At 50.8% G+C, this 20400-nt stretch overlaps 2 protein-coding genes across 3 annotated transcripts; both read left to right on the top strand.

Annotated features, from left to right (window-relative positions):
• Positions 1 to 14595: 14595 nt before the first annotated feature.
• Positions 14596 to 15523, top strand: CKM354_001227700 (uncharacterized protein; the record flags this gene model as incomplete). 2 transcript variants are annotated; one of them, XM_044807796.1, is made up of 5 exons in its annotated part: positions 14596 to 14837; positions 14892 to 14943; positions 14994 to 15204; positions 15260 to 15296; positions 15346 to 15523. In XM_044807796.1, the coding sequence occupies 5 exons, from the start codon at positions 14596 to 14598 to the stop codon at positions 15521 to 15523; spliced, it is 720 nt and encodes a 239-aa protein (XP_044663731.1). The 2 variants fall into 2 exon arrangements, with proteins under 2 accessions (XP_044663731.1, XP_044663732.1); XM_044807797.1 differs by having other exon boundaries at positions 15254 to 15296.
• A 3395-nt stretch (positions 15524 to 18918) lies between these two features.
• Positions 18919 to 20035, top strand: CKM354_001227600 (uncharacterized protein; the record flags this gene model as incomplete). The annotated part of the gene is made up of 3 exons (XM_044807795.1): positions 18919 to 19408; positions 19507 to 19727; positions 19802 to 20035. The coding sequence occupies 3 exons, from the start codon at positions 18919 to 18921 to the stop codon at positions 20033 to 20035; spliced, it is 945 nt and encodes a 314-aa protein (XP_044663730.1).
• Between the last annotated feature and the right edge of the window lie 365 nt (positions 20036 to 20400).

The following is a 20400-nucleotide window of genomic DNA, read 5'->3' as shown; positions in this document are numbered from 1 at the left end:
CCCTCGTTGCCTCAGGCACCCTGTTGTTGTGCTTTCCTTGGCCCGTCGTGTCTTCCCGATCATCCACTCTGGAGTGAGTGGCTTTCGAGTGGGGCGCTGCCTGAGCCAATGAGCGTGGAGGTCGAGGCGGCTGTGCTCTCGAACCGTAACACCATCCCCCTTCTGGCCTAGCTTCGTCCCGAAGCTCTGAGGTCATAAGGTTTGGGTAAGCTGCTTCTTGTTTTCCAAAGATGTCTTCTTCTTCTTCCCGCAACCGTCTTCGCCTCTACAAGGAAACTATCGCCTTTGGTTCTCCGTCGGTCATTCCTTGCGACCATTGCTTTCTGAACGGCCACGACTGTATCGTTATGGAGGGATCGTATCGGCTGAGATGTGCGGAGTGTGTAAAGCGGGGTCGCAAGTGTGTGAACTTGTCATGGGAGTCGTTGGACCGGACTCGGGAGGAGTATCGAAAGAAGGTTGAGAAAGATGAGGAAGAGCTCGCTGTCATTCTAGCCAGGCTCATGCGCAACAAGAAAATCTTGAGGCAGGCGGAGGAGCGGGCGAGAAAGAAGGCCCTGTGCCTGCAATCTGAGATGGAGGAGTCTGGGGAATTCGTCGAGGACGAGGACGTGGATTGTCCAGCGGCGGATGCAACAGTCGGTCTTTCTCCCGCCGTCTGGTCGTCGCTTGATTTTATTAACAACGCGATCGACCCTTCTGGCGTTGTTCCTGGTGGTACTGCCCTGGAGGCCGGTGGCAGTTCGTAGGGTTGGTTGGTCCTATGCTTTCCAGAGGAAATCGCTGATGAGCTTTTGGCAGTTCGTGAGGTTCCTTCGAGGTTCCCAGGTACTTTCGGACTCGTCGTACCCTTTCCATTTGACTAGGAACTTCTGGCCCCTTTGGTCTAGGATCTTTTCGACTTCGAACTCGTCTTCTTCTTCCGGCTGGAAGTGGAATGTTTCTTGGCATGGGGTTTCGGCGTCAGCGGGTTCCAGTAACGATACGTGGAACACTGGGTGGATCCTTGCATCCCTTGGTAGCTTGAGTCGGTAGTTGACTGGTCCTTTGACTTCGTCAATCAAAAATGGTCCGACCTTGACGTGATCCAACTTCTTGGTCTTCTTTCTTGTCTTCAGATTTTTGGTAAGAAGATAGACCTTATCCCCCTTCTTAAGCTGAGGTGCCATTTTTCTTTTTTCTTGCCTGGACTTGGCGACTGTCTTTTGCGAGTCTTGGATGCGGTTTTCGAGTTGTTTGTGTATTTCTTTCATGTCTTTTGTTGCAACCATTGCTCTTTCAGCTTGGGGATGACTATGCGGGTTTCCGAACAGGTTCGGATTTCGTCCATAATTCGCAAAGAATGGCGTAGCCTGCGTAGTCTCTGATTTGTGGTTGTTGAGTGCTATTTGTGCCATGGGGAGTAGTGTAACCCAGTTATCTTGTGCGTGATTGATGTAGTGTCGCAAATATTGTTCCAGGGTCTGGTTTGTCCTTTCCGTTTGCCCATCTGTTTCTGGATGGTAGGCTGTAGATAGTTTGTGTTTGATTCCGATCGTTCCGACTAGTGTTTTCCAGTAGTTTGACGTGAATAGTTTGTCTCTGTCGGTAATAAAGACTTGCGGGAATCCGTGGTATCGTACCAGTCTGTCCATCACGAGGTATCCGAGTTGTTCTGCTGTGTATTTTTCGCTTGCAGGTATGAAGTGTGCATATTTGGTGAGCCTGTCGACCATGACCATGATCATGTCGAATGTGTTTTCAGTGACCTTGTCTTTCGAGGGCGGAAGTTTGGTAATAAAGTCCATTGTAACTTCGTCCCAAGGTTGTTGTGGTGGAGTCCTAAACTGTATATGTCCGTATTTTGCGTGTCGTTCAGCCTTGTTTTTCTGGCAATGTTCGCATCGCTTGATGTATTTGAGCACCTTTTGCCGCATCTGTGGAAAGCCGAAGCTTCTTTGGATGAGCTCTACAGTCTTGGTTGCTCCTGGGTGTCCTCTTGAGGGATCGTCGTGATGTTGTCGTATGCATTCTTCTTCTCGGTCCTTCGGTACCTGGTATTTTCCCTGTAGTATTGGAAACTGTTCCTCTGTGTCGTTGAGGATTCGCACTATGTTGTTGAATTCTTGTGTGTTGGCACTAAGGCTTCCGTCCGGGTTGGCCTTGAGAACTCGTTGTTGTACGGGTTCTTTTCCTTCCATGTAGTCGACTCTTCGACTCAAGGCATCTGCTCTACCATTCTCTTTTCCTGGAGTGCAGCGGATTTCGAACTTGTACTGTCCGAGCAGTTCCGACCAGCGGGCCTGTCTTCGGGTTAGTACTTTGGTCGTAGTGAAGTAGGTTAGATTCTTGTGATCAGAAAGAATCGTTAGTCCTGGTGCTCCTTCCGCGTAATAGTTCCAGTGTTGCAATGCTGCAACGATAGCTAGCAGTTCCTTGTCGTGAACATCGTAGTTTTGTTCCGCGGGTGACATTTTTCTTGAGTAATAAGCCACTGGGTGTCGTTTCCCATCATGCATCTGTGTGAGGCATGCTCCTATGGCTAGATCCGATGCGTCAGTCTCGATGTAGACTGGTTCTTTCGTGTCAAACATCATCAGTACTGGTGCTTCGCAGCACATCTGTACTAGCTTGTCGAATGCTCTTTGATGTTGTTGTTCCCATTTCCATTTGAGGTCCTTCTTTGTAAGGTCTGACAGTGGTGTGGCGATCTTGGAGTAATCTTTGATGAACTTCCGATTGTAGTTGGCTAGTCCAAGGAATGATTGCACATCCTTGACTGTCTTCGGGGTTGGCCACGTCTTGATAGATTCGATTTTTTCCGGGTCGATTGCGATTCCTTTAGTATTGATGATGAAGCCAAGGAATTTGACTTCCTTCTTGTGGAATTCGCATTTCTCGGGTGCGGTCCGGAATCCTACTCGGGAGAGTCTTTCGAATACGCCTTGTACTTGTCGTTTGTGTTTCTCAAGAGATCCTCTAGTGTAGACGAGGATATCGTCCATGTATGCGATGACGCATATGTCGAGCAGGTCTCTGAGAATGTCGTTTACCATCTCCTGACAGGAGGCGGGTGCGTTGGTTAATCCCATTGGCATAACCGTGAATTCGTACAATCCGTAGCGTGTTCGAAATGCCGTCTTCCATTCCTCGCCTTCCGCCATGCGGATAGCATAGAATGCATCTCGTAGATCGATCTTCGTATACCAGTCTGATCCGGTAAGTCTGTCCTGCGATTCCTCGATGTTGGGTAGTGGATATCGGTTCTTGATCGTGATGTCGTTGAGCTTCCTGTAGTCAACGACGATTCGTGTCTTCCCGTTGGGCTTTGGAACGCCGAAGATAGGTGCGCCTGCACTGGACCTGGATTTTCGTATCCAGCCCTTGGCTAGCATCTTGCGTAGCCACTTATCTTCTTCTTGGAGCGCGTGTTCGGATTTCTTGAATAGTGGCACGAATGGGGGCTCCGTTCCGGGTTTCAGGTTGATCCGGTGGTCCCATGTCTGGTGTTTAGGTAAAGCGGTGATGTCTTCTACCTCTTCAAAGAGTTTCGCCCATTTTTGATACTCCTTGGGGATAGCGGGTTCCGAAACCGTATCCTTCGATGGTGCGTTACTTCCATCAGTTCTCGTGACTTGCTTGTCCTTCTTGCCATCGAGAGTGACTGTCCGAGTTGGGCTCGACTGTTTCGTAGCTCCGGGCGGCTGGAGTGTCATTTCGTTGATCTGTCTCCTAGCCTCATCTATCAGTGAACTCTGTCGCTGCATAGGGTCAATGCCGATAACGCAATCGCATTGTTCAAACCTGAGTACTCCTCGTCTCCAATCGATAATTGGATTGTGCTTTCTCAACCAAGGTATGCCTAGTACGACGTCATGACTGGCCATGTCAGTGATGTCTAGGACAATTTCCTCGTGGTGCTGTTGGATAGCGAGTGGTAACGGAATGGTTTCTCGTTCCACGCTTGGTAACGATGATCCGTCGACTGCGATCAATTCGTACCCTTCGTCCTTCGATTGGGTAGCTATCCCATATCGCTTCACAAATGATTTGGAGGCAAAGTTCCCGCTCGCTCCAGAATCAATCATGGCTTGGACCTTGTGTCCGTTGACGGTAATGTTGGTGCGAAAGACTGATGTTGATGCTTGAGCGCTTTCCGTGTTGCAGAACTCTCTTTGGACGCTCATTCCTTGAGAGTCGATCCTTTTCCCGACTGGGTCTCGATGGTAGGTGTTCTATACCATTCTCGGATCTGATGTGACGTGTATCTGATCGTTTCGTGTATTGTTTTCTCCTCTGGTGTTTCGATGCAAGCGTACATCGATTGACATTGTTGTATCTTGGCATATTGTTCGGAGATTCGGCGTATGTTTTCTCGTGCTGAGTTCGGCACGATTTCTTCGCTCGGTGTGACATATCCGAATGGTGTGATCGTGCTTCCGATAGGAACGAGTTCCTGTACCAGTGATCTGAAGTCGTACTGTACAGAGATTCTCGGCTGGTTCCAGAGTTTGATACGAAGTTCCTTGAGTGCGCGATCGAACTTGGTGGGGTGTAGGTATCGTTTCCCACCAATTCTCGGGAATATGTCTTCTTGTCGCATAGCCAGGAATAGCATAACCTTGCGCATTATTCCTGCCTGGGTACACGTGAATGTCGTGATTTCGTCATCCGGGTCTGGTTCTTCATCGGATGATTCCTCCGACACGTCTTCTTCGTCTGCGGACGAGTCTTGCCCTTCCTCCTCGGAGTCAATTTCAGGAGGGATATTCTCTTGGTTTTCATGGCAAGATTCGTCGTTATTTTCTTCCTCGGCGAGTCTGAGGTGTGGTGCTAACTCTTGCAGCTCCTCTGGAATAGGCAAGGGCCTACTTCCGTCATCATATCGCCGGATTGGAGGATCTTCTTCTCGGATTGGTTCGATCGGGAAGAAGTTGTTCTCCCTCTTGGAAGAGATGTGGGTTTGGCATGCGTCATCGTAACAGAATCGCCAGTGAAGGCTTCCGTGTCCGTGACGTTTTTCCCAGCGGATCTGTGTTGGGATGCTTCGTCGTTGCATCATTCCAAGCGTCCGTTTTGTCGTAGGTTCTTCGACCATTGCGTCCCTTAGAACTTCGAGTTCGTTGGTTATCCTGCTATACTGTCGAATCAGTTCCCTGAATCGCTTGTATTCCTGGTCCGTCCACAGCCCGGTCTTCGAGGTGAGGGGATGCATTTCGTTCTCGATTTCGCTTATTTGTCGGTCGAGCCGATCGAGTAGTATGAGTTGGTCGTCTTCTTCGGTAGTCGCCTTGTTCTCTCTCTTCCGAGATATCATACCGAAGGTCCTTACGTCTCTCTGGGTGTTATCGGAAAATTGACTTGCTCGGATCTGTTGATTTATCTCTTGGACAACCTTGTTCCTTTCTCCCACGATTCGATTGTGGAAGTCGCGAAGCTTGTGGGTTGACTCGGTGCGTTCTTGTCCCCGTGCTCTGAGCGAGTCTTCTTCTTCGCGAACCAGGTTGATTAGTCGATCCCATTCTTCAAGTCGTTCATCGAGGTTTATGTAGTCTTGCTCGATGTTCTTTTCTCGCGCAATCCATTCTGGCGGGATTGGCGTTCCTTCCGATTTTCGTTGTATCATGCCTAGAAGTCGGACCTCCTGAGGGGAGTTATTGTCGTTATAACCACCTCGTCCTTCTTCTCTTCTTTGCATCGTGTTGATGGATTGTCGCTGCACCATGTTCTTAGAACGACAATCCCTCGCAAAGTGGCCTGGTTTGCCACAATTGTAACAAGTCTTATCGCTACCTTGTTTCTTCTTGGGCTTGCCCTTTGGCTTGCCTCTTCCTTTGATCTTCCGACCTTTCTGGGTAACGTCGAGTTCCATTGGTTGGGGTCCGTAGTATGGTTTGTTGGACTGATTATTTGGCTTGGAATGGTATCCGCGGTTCCTTCCATAGTCTGGGGTGAACCCGGCGGTTCCTCCAACCTTGGAGTCGTACTTGCGTTCCAGCGCTCTCTCGTAGAGCCGGTCGTCGATTTCAATAGCCGCTTCGGTCAAATCCTTCAGGGTGTCAAGTGTTCCTCCGTGGTTCATTAACTGGTCCTTGACCGAGTCTTTGAGTCCACGTCTGAACATCGTCATTAACGCCTGTTGGTCCCATCCAGTCACCTGAGAGTGTTCCTCGAACTTGGCTGCATATTCGGATGCTGAGGTACGTTGCTTGAGGTGCTGGATAACCCTGATCGCTTGGGTTACCTCATTGGAAGATCCGAAGATCTCCTTGAGTTTGATCTTGAAAGTCGTGTAGTCTCTGAACATGCCGGTAGGGTCCTGTCGTCCCTCGCTGTCCAGATAGACCTTGAGGTGGGGTTTGATCCAGTTCTGTGCACTACCTCTGAGGTACGTGCTGGCAAAGACAGTCTTGAGATTTCCTTCGACGGGGTTGAACATGAGGAACATGTCCATCTGGTTGACCCAATCGTCGAACTTGTTCCGATCTCCATAGAAGTGGTCAGGCTTCGCTGGTTTGAAGCTTCTCGGTCTTGGGCCACTATCTTCGTCGTCGGAGTCATCTGGTGGAGTCGGTCTTGGAGGTTGGACTGGCTTGCTGCGGCTGGATCCTGCTTCGCTGGGGGCGGGATTCCCCCTGGAGCTTCCTGTGGTAGACATCCTTAAGGGCGTACAAAGCTGTTAGGTTATGAGCGGGATGCTGATGACCTAAGATCTCACTAAGCAGAAGCTTGAGCTCGATCGGGATTTGAGCTTGTCGGGTAGTCTAGAGGAAGGTAACGAAGTAGGAAGATTCACTTGATTCCAATCAGTGAGATAGAACAGTGAGTTGTACGCGATGACTATCTAGAGAGGCGATACTCATCGCTCGCTATATACAAAGGAGAATCCCATATGTTCCTCCGGGTCTGTTGTGTACGTGAGAGACCCGGTCCGCTGCTCTGTCGAGAGAGCGAGAGATCCGTTCCTTCATATGCAGGAGGATCTCTCAGGGTATGAGAGATCCTTCCTTGTCCCGTGACCGGGCGCAGCCGTGTGTCCACGAAAGATGACTGGGCAGGGGGAGTCGTGACGGTCAGAACCGTAACACCTTCTCTGATATACCACGAGGACATTGCGAGGATCGACACTCCCTAGGCCACCTGTAACGGGCGGAGGCTGTCGGTCGGAAGGTAGAGAGTAAGACGTCGGGCAGGACAGAGTCGTATCGGGAACTACGTAACCTATAGGTAGGTATTTTAACAAGACGTAGGACCAAGAAAGGAAGAAGACGACTTCTCTTTTCTTCGTCGAAGAAAACTCTTCTCGACGGGAGGAGCCGCGCTCCTTTCGAGAGGCCTAGGCTAGGCCCGCGACACCACCCCCATATCAGATTAGGGTTAGGCTGCCAGCGGACCGGCAGGACGTAACAAGTAGCTTAATACTACTAGTTAGTAGTAGTACTCTTATCTTCTAAGCTACTATATATAGTATAATAACTACTTTTGTTGTGAACTGACACTCCACTGGGCCCTGCTGTGAGTCATGTATATTGGTTCCTATATACCCGGGACCCCAGACCCTGTATACTAGCCCCTATATAGTACCATTCGATAGTGTAGATAGTTTTGTATCCTCTTTTGCCCGACAATACGAGAGAGGGTCCCTTAGTGCCCCCCGATAACATGCGACGATACGCGACTTCGTAACAGGTTATGAGCCCGGGTTAGCGCTATTGTATTCCAAGCTCCGATAGAAGGCGAGGCGCGGTTCACCGACAGAGTACGGAAGCCGAAGGCAGGACAACAGGAACGCTATTGGCAACAGCGAGACACCGAGCTAGAAGAGCAAGGAAACAGCCCGAGCTGTGGCTGTATAAACAGGGACAGTAGCAGCAGAGACTGCGCCAGGAGCCTGCGGGTGAAGACAGGCACACAGAGGAAGGACTGTGCCCTCTGTGCTCAGGGACAAAGGACAATGTGCCCCTGTATAAAGAAGGAGCAAAACCCTTTCCATGGTTAAACATGAGTCCCAGATTGCAACTGGGTGTAGGACCCCATGGACCCTAGCTGAGGGACTGAAAACAGCGGTGCAGCTGCATGCAGAATTGCAGCCAGCCCACCTGCAGCTGAGACCAAATGCAGAAGAGAGAAGAGCATTGAGGAATGATAGTTAGAGTGAGGACACCAAGACAGACAACAAGGGGAGAGGATGTTGCAACAGAGGGCTGCAGAAAGTGTAACAGCAACCTGCAGTACACCAAACCTGCTGTTGGCAGAATAACACTTCAGAGACTGCACCCCAAGCTGTCTGGATTAGTACCTTATCTCTGGTGCTGGGAGAACTTGCCAACTCTCAAAGGAAGATCTTGCAGTAACCAAAGGCTTGGTTTATACCAGATATGTTATGTTCAGGGAGGAAGCAGTTGCAAGGCAGTTCTGACATGGACTGCTGATGGCTCATAACACTTCAGAGACTGCCTGAACCTCTCACTACCTCTGGAGGCCAATGGTGAATCCAGGATCAAGAGGAGTCATGAACCTACCTTTGTCTTATGGGATAGCTACAGGAAGTCCTGAGCTGGAGGGTGCCAAAGTGGTATGCTCCCTTGATTCCCATATGCCAGCAGGAAAGCACGGCTGCTTGATGGCCGGATCATTCCAACAGGAGGCTCTAATCTGAGGAGGGACAGAGGGTGACCCATGTATAGGAAGAACCCTGCAATCATTTGACTTTTCCCCGCTTTGATTCTCCTTGGGACAGAAGGACAACTTTCCATCTGACCCAATACTAATTCTACAAGACTACAATGGATACTCAAGACAAATCCTCCGGACTTCAGAAAAGACCATGCCCAATCCTATGCAAGGACAATGCAGAAGGATGGTTCAGAAGGATGGAAATCTTCTTGAGGGGAGAAGACCTGTATCACACAATCTCCCATGAGACACACACACCCATCACCCCAAAGTCACAGTACAAAGCAATCTGGTGGATATCTTTGTGCATAGGGGAGGATGATGAAGAGCTGGTCTCAGAACTCCAAACTGCAAAGGAGGTTTGGCAAGAGCTGAAGAAGAAGTATGCAGACAACCAAGCTACAGGAAGGAAACTTCTGAAGCAGTACTTCAGTTTCCAAAAGGCAGAGGACATGAGCATTGATGGAGCATGGACACACCTTCAGGCACTTGGCAAAAGGATCAAAGTTGCCCAACCTGAAATGGCTGCTGCCATAAACCCAAAGGCAAGAGCACAGGTACTCTTGTCTGGGCTTCCAGAACAATGGTCTACCATCAGAGATGCAATAGATGGTCAACCCTCACTGTCACCTGAAAGCATACTCTCAATCCTTCAGGAGAAAGAGGTGAGCATGCCTGCAGGCAGCACACCTGTGGCCTTTGCAGCCCGAGCTGCATCATCAAGAGGATCATCATCTCACAGAGGAAGAAGATCAGACAGCAAGATGTCTGACAGACAAGGACTGAGATGCAAGCTATGCAATCAAGCTGGGCACTATGTTTCAATCTGCCCATACTTGGAAATGGCCCAAGGAATAATAAAGGTGGTCTCTGAGAACAAGATCTCAGACTCAAAGGCCTTGGCCCTAGTTGCACATGATCAGGATGATGATTGGGATGAGGAGGTGGATTGAACAGCCCCAGTGCACTGTCAAGGGGAGTGTTGTGAACTGACACTCCACTGGGCCCTGCTGTGAGTCATGTATATTGGTTCCTATATACCCGGGACCCCAGACCCTGTATACTAGCCCCTATATAGTACCATTCGATAGTGTAGATAGTTTTGTATCCTCTTTTGCCCGACAATACGAGAGAGGGTCCCTTAGTGCCCCCCGATAACATGCGACGATACGCGACTTCGTAACAACTTTTATTTTTAAATTTAATAGATAGATAATTCTTATACGCCGGTCTACCTCTTTTAACTAGAGTAAGCAGCACGCTCTATATAGTTCGGTCGAGGGAAAAGCCTTCGAAAAACCCTCGCGTTCTCTTTTACTTTGCAGTCTGCGTAGCCGCTTCCTTCGTTCCTGTTTTCCTTCGGACAATACTAGGTTTCTAGCGAGTCCTCCTCTCACCAGGTCCTATCCTTTCCCTTCTCTCTTCCCCTTCCCTCCTATACCTCTGTTCTGGCAAGTGAGAACTGCTCTAGGATACCTTCTTGGATTAGCCATTTGGCCGTAGCATGCAGTCCTCTTTTTGTGTTTGCTAGGTCCTTCCAGTTTGTAGATCCTCCTTCTTGGAACAAAAGGTGTCTTCTCTCCCTCCACCTGGGGCAGAATATGCATACATGTTTTGGTGTCTCATGCCCCTGCCCACATTCGCAGTCTGGTGTGAATCCTGGGACTCTCCTTTTGGTGAGGTATTGCCTCATCCCAATGTGCTCTGTCCTCAGGAGTGTGACCATTGTGCTCTCTGGTCTGGTAAGTCCTTTGTGCAGGCTTGGTCCTATGGCAGAGGAGGTGGTGGTTCTCCATGCAGGTGGCTGTTCTCCTCCTGCCCTAGCCCTTCTTTCTTCCTTGTCCTTCTCCCACTTCCTGTCCCACTGGTGTTTTGCCCACCATGCCTTGCAGCCTGGGTGTGTCTGCATTGTTGTCTCTTGGCCTTGGACCAGCTGGAGGATTTCCTCCTGTCTGATTTGGGTTGGTGTTGCAGGGTTCCTTGTTCTCCTTCCTGCTTGTGCTTGCCTCTGGATCTCCCTGCACCTGTCTTTGATGTATTGGTATGCAGGTTGTGTTTCTTGCTTTTTGGATGCTTGTCTGGCTAGGTCTTGGGTGTACAAGTGGAGAGGAGCAATGTTTGCTTCTCTCTCTAGGACAGCTGTTGCAACTGACTTGTATGCTCCAGTAATGTTCCTCAAGGCCTCCCTCTGGACCTTCTCAATAGGCTTGGTGAGGTTCCTGCAGTAGCCTTGTGTGCCCTCTGGGCTGGACCAGACTTGGCAGCCAAAGGTGATTGCTGGCCTTACCACTGCTGTATACAGGTGTCTTGCTCTTTGGAATGATGCTCCCCATGTAGACTTGCACAGCCTCTGGAGTGATTGCATCTGGTGGGCTCCCTTTGTTGCTGCCTGTTTGATGTGTGGGCCCCATTTGAGCTTGGTGTCCACCCATACCCCAAGGAGCCTGAGTGAAGGCAGTGGTTCCCCATTAAATCCCTGGATTTGGACTGTAGCCTTGAGGTTGTGTTTCCTGCTCCTGGTGAAGTGGATGAGCTGGTACTTCTGTGGTGCAAACTCTGCCCCATGTCTCCTTGCCCATTCTTCACATTTCTGGTGGGCTTTCTCCAGTTGCCTGCAGTTTTCCTCTGTGGACATACTGTATGTGAGGATGTTGGAGTCATCCACAAACCCCATTGCTGAGGTGTTCCCTTCATGCAGTGTTGGGAGCAGGGTAGAGGCAAAGAAGAGGAAGAGGATTGGGGATAAGGTGGAGCCTTGGGGGATTCCTGTGTTCTGGGGCCTTGGCTGGTCCATGAACCCTCCTAGCCTCAGGCAGGTGGTCCTGTCTTGGAGGAATGATTGGATGAAGCCAACAATATGTCCTGGGAAGCCTTTTATTCTGATGTTGTGGAGCAGCCTCTGGTGGGAGACCTTGTCAAATGCACCTGAGATGTCAAGGCAGAGCATTGATGCAACTGCTCCAGGCCTAGTCTTCCAAATGGTTCTTACTTGTTCAGTAATAAGGTCCAATGCTGAGGTGGTAGACCTGCCAGGCCTAGCACCCATCTGTTCTTCTGGGAGGAGCTTTCTGTCTTCAGTCTCTTTGGACATCCTCTTGGCAACTATAGCTTCTAGGACCTTTGCAATTGTGTTGAGCAGGGCAATTGGTCTGTATGCTCCTGGCTTTGTGTAGTCTGGTTTCTGTGGTTTCCTGAGCACCACTGTGGTAGAGTGCTTAAAGGCTTTAGGGTGGTATGCCATCCTCAGGCATGCAGTGAAGAGTTTAGCTAGGATTGGGGCAAGTTGTTCCCTGCATTCTTTGAGCAGGAGGTTTGGTATTTGGTCAGGTCCTGGGGCCTTGTTGCTAGGCAGTTTTCTGAGGACTCCTTCTACCTCCTTTAGGTTGACCTCCACCTCCATCTGGAATTGGGGTGGCAGTTGTGTGTGTTGAATGTCACTTAGGTCTGCCTCCCTTGGGTTTGGGAAGAAGTGTTTTGCTAGGATTGCAGCCTTGCCCTCGTTGGTGTCTCCATTATGCTCTGTGTTAGCTAGGCTTGGGAAGTGTGGCAGTTGGTGCCCTTGGTTTGCTCCCTCTCTTGCCCATTTGGCCATTTTCCAGATCTTCTTAGGGTCCTCTGTAACCTCTTTCATTAGTCTTCTCCACGCTAGGTTTTGCTCTCTCCTCACAACCTTGCTCCTGGCATGTGATGCCTCAAGGTATTGTTTGTGGCTCCATTCTGTCTTGCTGTTCCTCCATTCTCTTCTCCTTCTCCTTGCTAGCTTTGTAGCATCCTTGCACTCCTGGGTCCACGCCATCTTTGCATAGCCTGATGGTCTGGCTGTTGGAACTGTCTCCTCTATAGTTCTCTGGATGGAGGATTGTATTCTGCAGGCTAGGGTGTCCAGGTGTTCTCTTGTGTCAAGTGGGAGTTGACTGAGTTGGTCAATGTCCTGGGCTATAAGGTCCTTGACTCTGGCCCAGTTGGCGGCTCTCCACTGCTTTCTCTGGCCTCTTCCTGTTGGCCCTTGGAGGCAGCATATAATTACACTCGTTCCTACAAACTTATGTAAGGCAGGTAGACAAAGTCTGCCCACGCTTTCCCGCTTAGGGACACCTCTGCGCCTTTATCGCTTCGAGGGAGAGGCCCCAGGCCAAAGCCCCTACCCTACGCTCCATATACTGTTTGCTCCTTAAGCCTTGGTTATGCTCTTTCGGACTTCAGCGAACTGAAGACCGGTCGCCTCTCTTCCAAGACCGACATGCGCGTCCGTCCTCTCGGGCTGAGCAGACAGTGTCTCAGTCGCTGCCATTGCCCACCACGCCCCAGGAGAATGACTCCCTTCGCGTTACCATACCGCATCTCTTTGGCTATGGCCGGCCATGTCTCGCAGGCTTGCTCGAGCGTCTACTCCTAGCCAGGCAGCAGTGCTCTTGCGTTTCCACCCACTAACCAATGTATCGCCTCCTCCTCGCCTCCTCACGCCTTGCACCCCCTCCTTCTTGCCTCGAGTCTTCCCTTCGGCTCGCCTCTCTGTGTCTCCTTTGCCTGCTTCTCTATGTGGGCCTTCCTAAGTTTCCGAGCTCTTCTAGGTGACTGCTGGACTAGGTGTCCTTCTTTGTAAGGCTGTGCCCCGGGCAAAACCCTCCTACTCGCACCTGAGCAATCGACAGGCCCCTACGGGCTTCGTAGCGTTACTCCGAGCTCCATTGCCCGCCAACTAACGCCTCCCTTCTAGCTCTTTCACCTCGGCTCTTCCAAGTGCATAACGCATCTGCTTCCGGCCTTAACAACGCGTACGCTCTCCGAGTCCCCTCAAAGCCTTCCAGAGGTAGGTGGTTCGGATCCAGAGACTGCATATTGGGTGACTTGTTGTCCTTTTGGCTCCAAATACCCTCAGCTGAGGATTCCTCCCATACACCAGAGGTGTCCTATCGACGCCTAGGAGTTCCGCGGCTCTTTCGCACGCTCACGATTAAGCGGACCTGTTTCTAACGCAGGTAGGTCGTCGTCGGATGGTTTTCAAAACCATTTCGGTGGTAGTCCTCTGTTCGGAGTAGTCTTGGCGAAACCGCACCGGATTTCGCACTCCACCACTCCGCTCCACCATGCCGTGCACTTTGCCAGCACGGTCGAGTTGCGAGCTCGACCGCCTGTTTCCGCCTGCGGCCGCGTGGAGGCGTGCAATCGGTCTTCGCAGGCTTTTAAATTTAATAGTACTATAGCTATAGTCGACTTCTTACTACTTTTTAGTATATACGTAGACCTATAGAGTAGTAGAGGCTATATTAGATAATCTAGCGATTTAGTAGGCGTTACTAGCGCCTCTAAGGCCTCTAAATATAGCGCTAGTAGGCTCGAAGGTAGTGTTACGGTTTGAACAGGGAACGCTCACAGCCACTCGCTTCACACTCTGGAGCAGACAGGGGCTTGGCAAAGGGAGCTGCTCTGTCACGTGATGGACAGCTGCTCAGTCGGAGCAGAAAGAGCGGCTTGGGAGAAAGCGCTCTAACCGCTCTCTAGGGATAGTATATAGACGACGCTCTTTACCGTAGGATAGGAGCCTCGTGCTCAACTCAATACAACTCTCTTGGGGTTATGTTACAAACCTCTCAGGACCTTTTCTGATATACCACGAAGACATTGCGAGGATCGACACTTCCTAGGCCAACCCCATATCAGATTAGGGTTAGGCTGCCAGCGGACCGGCAGGACGTAACAGGTAGTAGAAGGTATAGTATAGTAATAACAATACCTTGGAATTAGAATACACGCGATAATAGGTGACAGCGACAGTGTTGGGGCGTGGAAGACGCGTTTCTATACTAATTACTATGCAGCGCGTCGCGACTACCCCAGGCGCCAAGACGACAACTATTGTTGCTAGCGTTCTACGATGAGGCTGCATCACTCATCACCAGAGAGACAACTCCTTGGGTGGTTTGACTAGAGAAGCAGACCATGGCCCACAGCAAGAGCATACGTGCAGTTGATGCACGGGTCGATCCACGCAAGCTGTTCAGAAACGCGAAACTGGCGAGTGAACTTCCCAGCGAATACCTCGGCGATTTCGATGACCTGGAATGGGTGCAAGCCATCATTCGTGATCCAGCATGGGAAGAAATCGTATACCCATCGCGAACTATTACAAGAAATTCCACGACGCAGTCTCTGTTCAGTCGGACCTTTGCGACTCTAGATACGTGAGTATGTTCGTGCATGAAATGTGTCAAGAGCTCCGTTGAACATGTGCAAAGTCTCCGGGCATGTCAAGCGTTTGCCAGAACTCACGATGCACAAAGCGGAGAGGTGAGGTGATTGAACTTCCTCATACCTTTGCTGTGCTCACACCACAACAGAAATCTGAAGCCAGCGTTCACAAGAAGGAAGAAGCTATAGTCATAGTCAGTCTGGGTCGCGGACTGGACGGCCATCCGGGACTGGCTCACGGAGGTACTATTGCAGCGCTGTTCGACGAGTGCCTCGGAGTTGGAGCTGTTCGAGTTTTGACGAGACCTTCCATGACGGGGCAGCTCACGATCAAGTACAAGGCGCCAGTTCCGACACCAAGTACGTAGTTAAGAGGCTGATGTGGCATCGGGCCCGTCACTAACATCAGGCAAAGGCGTGGTACTTGTTCGCTGTTCGCTGTCGAAGCATGAGTAAGTGCTCCCGCTCCACACTTTGACAACAAGGCTGATACTTCGACAGAGGCCGCAAGGCGTGGGTCAGCGGGACCATGGAAGATGGCATGGGCAAAGTCTACGCCGAATCTGAAGCCTTGTTCACAGGGTGGTCAATGGACGGGTCATTTTTCGTGGCCATGCCGTCCGGACGGTGTCCGGCCGGATGGACAGCTAATGGGGTATCTGCCGGCCGGCATTATTAATGCTAGCGTCCGTCCGGACATGTAAGTGAATCACCGGTGTCCATGGCATGTGAATTGACCTTGTTGATGAGAATGTCGTTCCTAGGGGTGTTGTTAGGGTCTGGGTCAATTGATGAATAAGAGCGTGTTTGATTGGTCAGATGCCAGCCTGCAGAGACGCCGGCCCGTGCGCCGACCTCCCACGCGCGACTTCTCAGAACGCGACTGGGGACGCGTTTCCTTCACATGCCAAAGTCCCTCGATCGCCCACCTGATCATTGGCATTTACGCACACACCACGATGGCAGGCGGTACCTCCAGCATAAGCGCCACCCACAGCATCGACCTGACACAAATCCACGCCGAATCGCAGCTCGGAACCGTCCTCCGGACGCGTTATACGCGGACCGGCTTCCTCGTCGATGGAAAAGCTCTTCGCGACTTTTACCCGACACCGCCAGGCAAGGCAGAGCACAGAGCGTGGGTCTGGCAGCATGGTGAGGCTGTTACGCATCTTCAGAGCTTCACCAACTACTGGCTGTGTCGTCTGTGCTTCGACAGCAGCCATAAGGATCACAGGAAGGTGAAGGTCATTCGGACTGGTGGAGGAACGAACTCGATACGCAGACACCTAGGCAAGCATGGCTACGAGCTCGATGGCACGTACAAGCAGTGTAAGAGGCGTCCGGTAGACGACGGCAACATCGCTAGTATGATCAAGCGTCAAAGGACGACCGAGAAGACTCCTGTTGATCGTACCGAGTGGAGGTCGCTATTCCTCGAGTATGCCGTAACAGATGAGCACTCACTTCGCGCTCTAGCATCTGAACGACTGAAGCGGCTAGCTACGTATCGTCAACCTGTTCTCGAGATGCTATTCCCTACTTCTCACAACACCCCGCGAGCTTGGATCGTCGACTTGTGTAAGAAGACACTGCCTCGAGTAAAGAGCGATATGGCTACGGCGATAAGCGGCATCGCTTTGTCGTTTGACGCGTGGCTAGCAGACATCGATGGCGGCACCGACTTCTTAGGTGTTCATGCTCACTACTTCGATAAGGACTATCAGCTGAAGACAGTACTTATTGGACTCGTACCAACCTATGGCAATCACACTGGTGAAGAGCAGGCAAACATCCTTCTCAAGCTGATCAGACAGTATGATATCGCGTCCAAACTGACCTACTTTATGGCCGACAACGCGTCTAACAACGACACGACGATCGAAGCTATTAGGCGCGAAATACCAAGTCTCCGACACCCTCACAAGTGCCGCCTTCGCTGCGCTGGCCACTTCATCAACTTAGTCGTTAAGGCTATGCTCTACGGCGTCGACATCGAGTGTATTGACCAGGCTTGCAACGACATGAATAAGGAAGACGAGGAGCTCGAAGACAGCGAGATCGTATACGAGTTTCAACGCGCTCTATCTCTACGTAATGCCGTCGATCGTCAGACAGCATGGCGAAAGAAGGGCTGTGTTGGCAAGCTCCATAATATCGTGATCCATGCTCACTATAGCGAGGCACGACGACACGTCTTTCGATCAAAACAACGCGAGGCAGACACACGACTTGTCGAGCTAGTGTTGAACGGCGGGATTAAGTGGCAATCTGACCACGACATGATCGAGCGTGGCCTCGAGCTCAAAGATCCAATAGAGCTGTATTGCTTACAGTTCATTGACGACCTTCGTGAAGACATACTCACCGCGGATGACTGGGCCGAGTTGAAGGAGATATTGAAGCTTCTCAAGCCGCTGAAGATGGCGTCGCTGAAGGTCCAAGCAGATGGCCAACACTTCGGTGGATTGTGGCAGTCGTTGACAGCTTTGGAGTCACTGCTAACTACACTTGAGAAGGCGAAGTCAGACCATGAACACGCGGCCAACTCACACCTTAAGGCGATAGTCAATCTTGGTTGGAAGAAGCTCGACAAGTACTATCGACTCAGCGATCGCACGCCTGCCTACCGTGCCGCCGTGGCGTTACATCCATCGCTCAAGATGAGCTGGTTCGAGCAGCACTGGGGTGGTATGAAAGACGACAATACGCAGCGCAAGAATAAGGCGAAAGCGAAGTGCAAGCAACGGCAGTCGCAGCAGCAGAATCAAGACGATATCGAGGCGTCCACGCTATGGACAGTGAAGGCACGACACGCGATTGAAGAGCTCTATAATGAGTATAAGATGCGGTGTCCAGCACCAACAACTAGGCCGGCGACACGTGAACGCGAGGTCGACGATTACACGGCATCGTTAATGCTCACGGACACTGTGTTGCAAGACGATCTGCAGCGTTATCTTGCCGAGCCTCTGACACCTTATATGGTTGGCAACAAGCCTATTAATGTCGTCCAATGGTGGCGTGACAATCGCCAGCGATATCCATTGTTGTCCAAGCTAGCATTCGACCTACTGGCCACGCCGGCGAGCTCGAGCGCGTGTGAGCGTGAGTTTAGCTTAGCTGGCCACGTTCTCGACAATGAGAGGTGGCAGACGAAGACAGACTACGCACAATCACACCAACTACTGCGAAATTGGTTCAAGAACGACTTTGTGTTGAAGAGACACACAAAGGAGGTGGTAAGAGCGCAAGACGATCACTTTAGCGGCGACGTGGACAGTGAGATGTCAAGCTCATATGAAGGCAACAGCCAGCAGACAGACGTGCGAATAGAGGGCTAACAACACCTTCCTCTGGCTTCATTTTTCAACATCCTTCCTAATTAGGCAAGGCGAACAGCGGACAGGGCTCCGGTGGACGGCATGGCCAATGAGAGGCTCTCGTCCGGACGGACGGACACGGCCGCTGAATCGGCCGGCAGGGCCGGCAGCAGTGCTGTGGCCGGCCGACCTGTCCATTGACCACCCTGCTTGTTCATCATGCAACGCGAGAATTTATGATAAGTTTCTGCAACACCTCTCGATAGAATGGAAGCTGTATAGATTGGAGCGACAGGTCTCTATTGGCTTAGCTTTCGCACGTCTGTCCAGCTTGACCACTTAGCAAACATGAACTCCAAGACGAAGAATTGACATCGGCACCAGGCACCAAGATTGATGGCGCTCGGGTATTTCTGTAAGCTTCACAGATCCTTCAAATAACAATCGCAGCGCGAACGAGGCATCAGCATCACACGATCGCAGAGTAAATATACTTGAATTGACGTTGGGCGGGTGACTCCAGGCACCCGCACATCTCCGACGGACTACGCTAGGGCTTTGTGTAACCGACTTCAGGCAGACGTTATGTGACAAACGGCTCATAGACTTGTGTGGCCGCAAGTTCGAGATCGGCTTCGAATAACAGATTCATCTGGAATTCCTTTCAGCATCTCCAGCATTCAGCTGTTGAGTATCGATCTTGCATATTTCGAAGAGCTCTCTTTCTCGTTGAAATTTGGAGCCGTACAGGATGTCGTCTACCAACGACACTGCCACTACTTCGCCATCAAATTATCCTCTCGGACGGAATACCCTCGCTCCAGTGCGTCTGAACCTACAGCATCTTCTCTGGACCACCGGCAACCCCTCACTTCTTCACCATTCAATTCCCCTGCCAAGCGAATCACGTACGCCGTCTGAAGCTGAGCCATTCCTGATCGCGGATGTCGGAACTGGAACTGGAATATGGTCAGCTTCGCTATCGTTGTCGGGAACTCTGCCCAGCCAAGCTCGGATCGAAGGTTTCGACATTGATCTCGCTCAGACACCACCGAAGGAATGGACGCCCGCCAATGTCAGCTGGCATAAGCTGGACATTCTAAAAGAGCCAAGCACAGCAGATGGAAGTCCGAACTTGGTTGGAACATTCGATGTCGTGCATGTGAGACTGTTGATGCTGATCGTTCAGAATGGAGATCCAATGCCATTGCTGAGGAGATTGATGGCGTTGGTGAAGCCTGGTGAGCTTTTGTTCTCTGCTTTTGTCTTGTTTGTCTCATCGTTCGATCCCACAGTTCCACAATTTCGCTGAGATACTGATAATCTTAATACAACTCAGGCGGCTATCTCCATTGGCAAGAATATGATTCGCTGTCTCAGAAACTTGTCGTCGCTGGACAACAGCACCTTACGCCGGAAGAATCTGTAAATGCAAGTCCCAAGCTCGAACGGATGCGCAAAGCCATTTCCCAGTCTGTGGATGTATATCGTACCCATGCGTGGGTTCAGAACGTGCATGAAAGATTCGACGAAGTTGGAGGAGGATTGGTCGCTCATGAAGTAAGTTTAGCGCTTTTTCCACCTGACATATGCAGTACTCAAAGTCTTTCTTCCATGTATTGACTCTTGTGTAGCGAGCGTGGACACACCCTTCCGCGCTACCAGTGAAGCAAGAAACTACGTTCTTGGTCATGAGAGAGTGGTGTGCAGGGGTACGAAGTCGCGGCGAGAAAGGAAGAGAAGAGGCGGACGAGTTGGAGAAGCTCTGCGATGATGCAGAGAAAGAGTGCTGGAGATTAGGGAGGTCGACTGTCATCGATACGCAGATGGTGACGTGGGTTGTAAAGAAGAAGGCTGCCGCGTTGTGATAGCTTAAGGTGTCAATCTAACAAGCTGAAATGATGGGCGACTGGTTCTGGCGAATGACTTGATCTCCTGACAATGTAAAGCCACGGCTCGAGGAATGTTGTTTCGTCGAAGAGTGTAAACTTGTGGTCCATTTTGGAAACGGATGTCGAAAAAAAGGCACTTCGGCTGTTAACAGTCGATCGGATTCGGCATCCATATCTTGGGGAGCATGTACTCACGCACATTTGCTTGAGATTTTTCTGCTTGATGGCTTTTGCCTCTGGAACATCCGCTTGTTGACCAGTTGCGAGTCCCACAATAGCTCGTGAAGAGATCCCCAGGGCTAGTATGTCATCAGCATCCGTGAAGGCGAGACTCACATTAA

This window comes from Cercospora kikuchii, assembly GCF_019650295.1.
Source record: "Cercospora kikuchii DNA, contig_00009, whole genome shotgun sequence".
In the NCBI taxonomy this organism is placed as follows: Eukaryota; Fungi; Ascomycota; class Dothideomycetes; order Mycosphaerellales; family Mycosphaerellaceae; genus Cercospora; species Cercospora kikuchii.
This window is presented reverse-complemented; position numbering and strand designations above follow the sequence as displayed.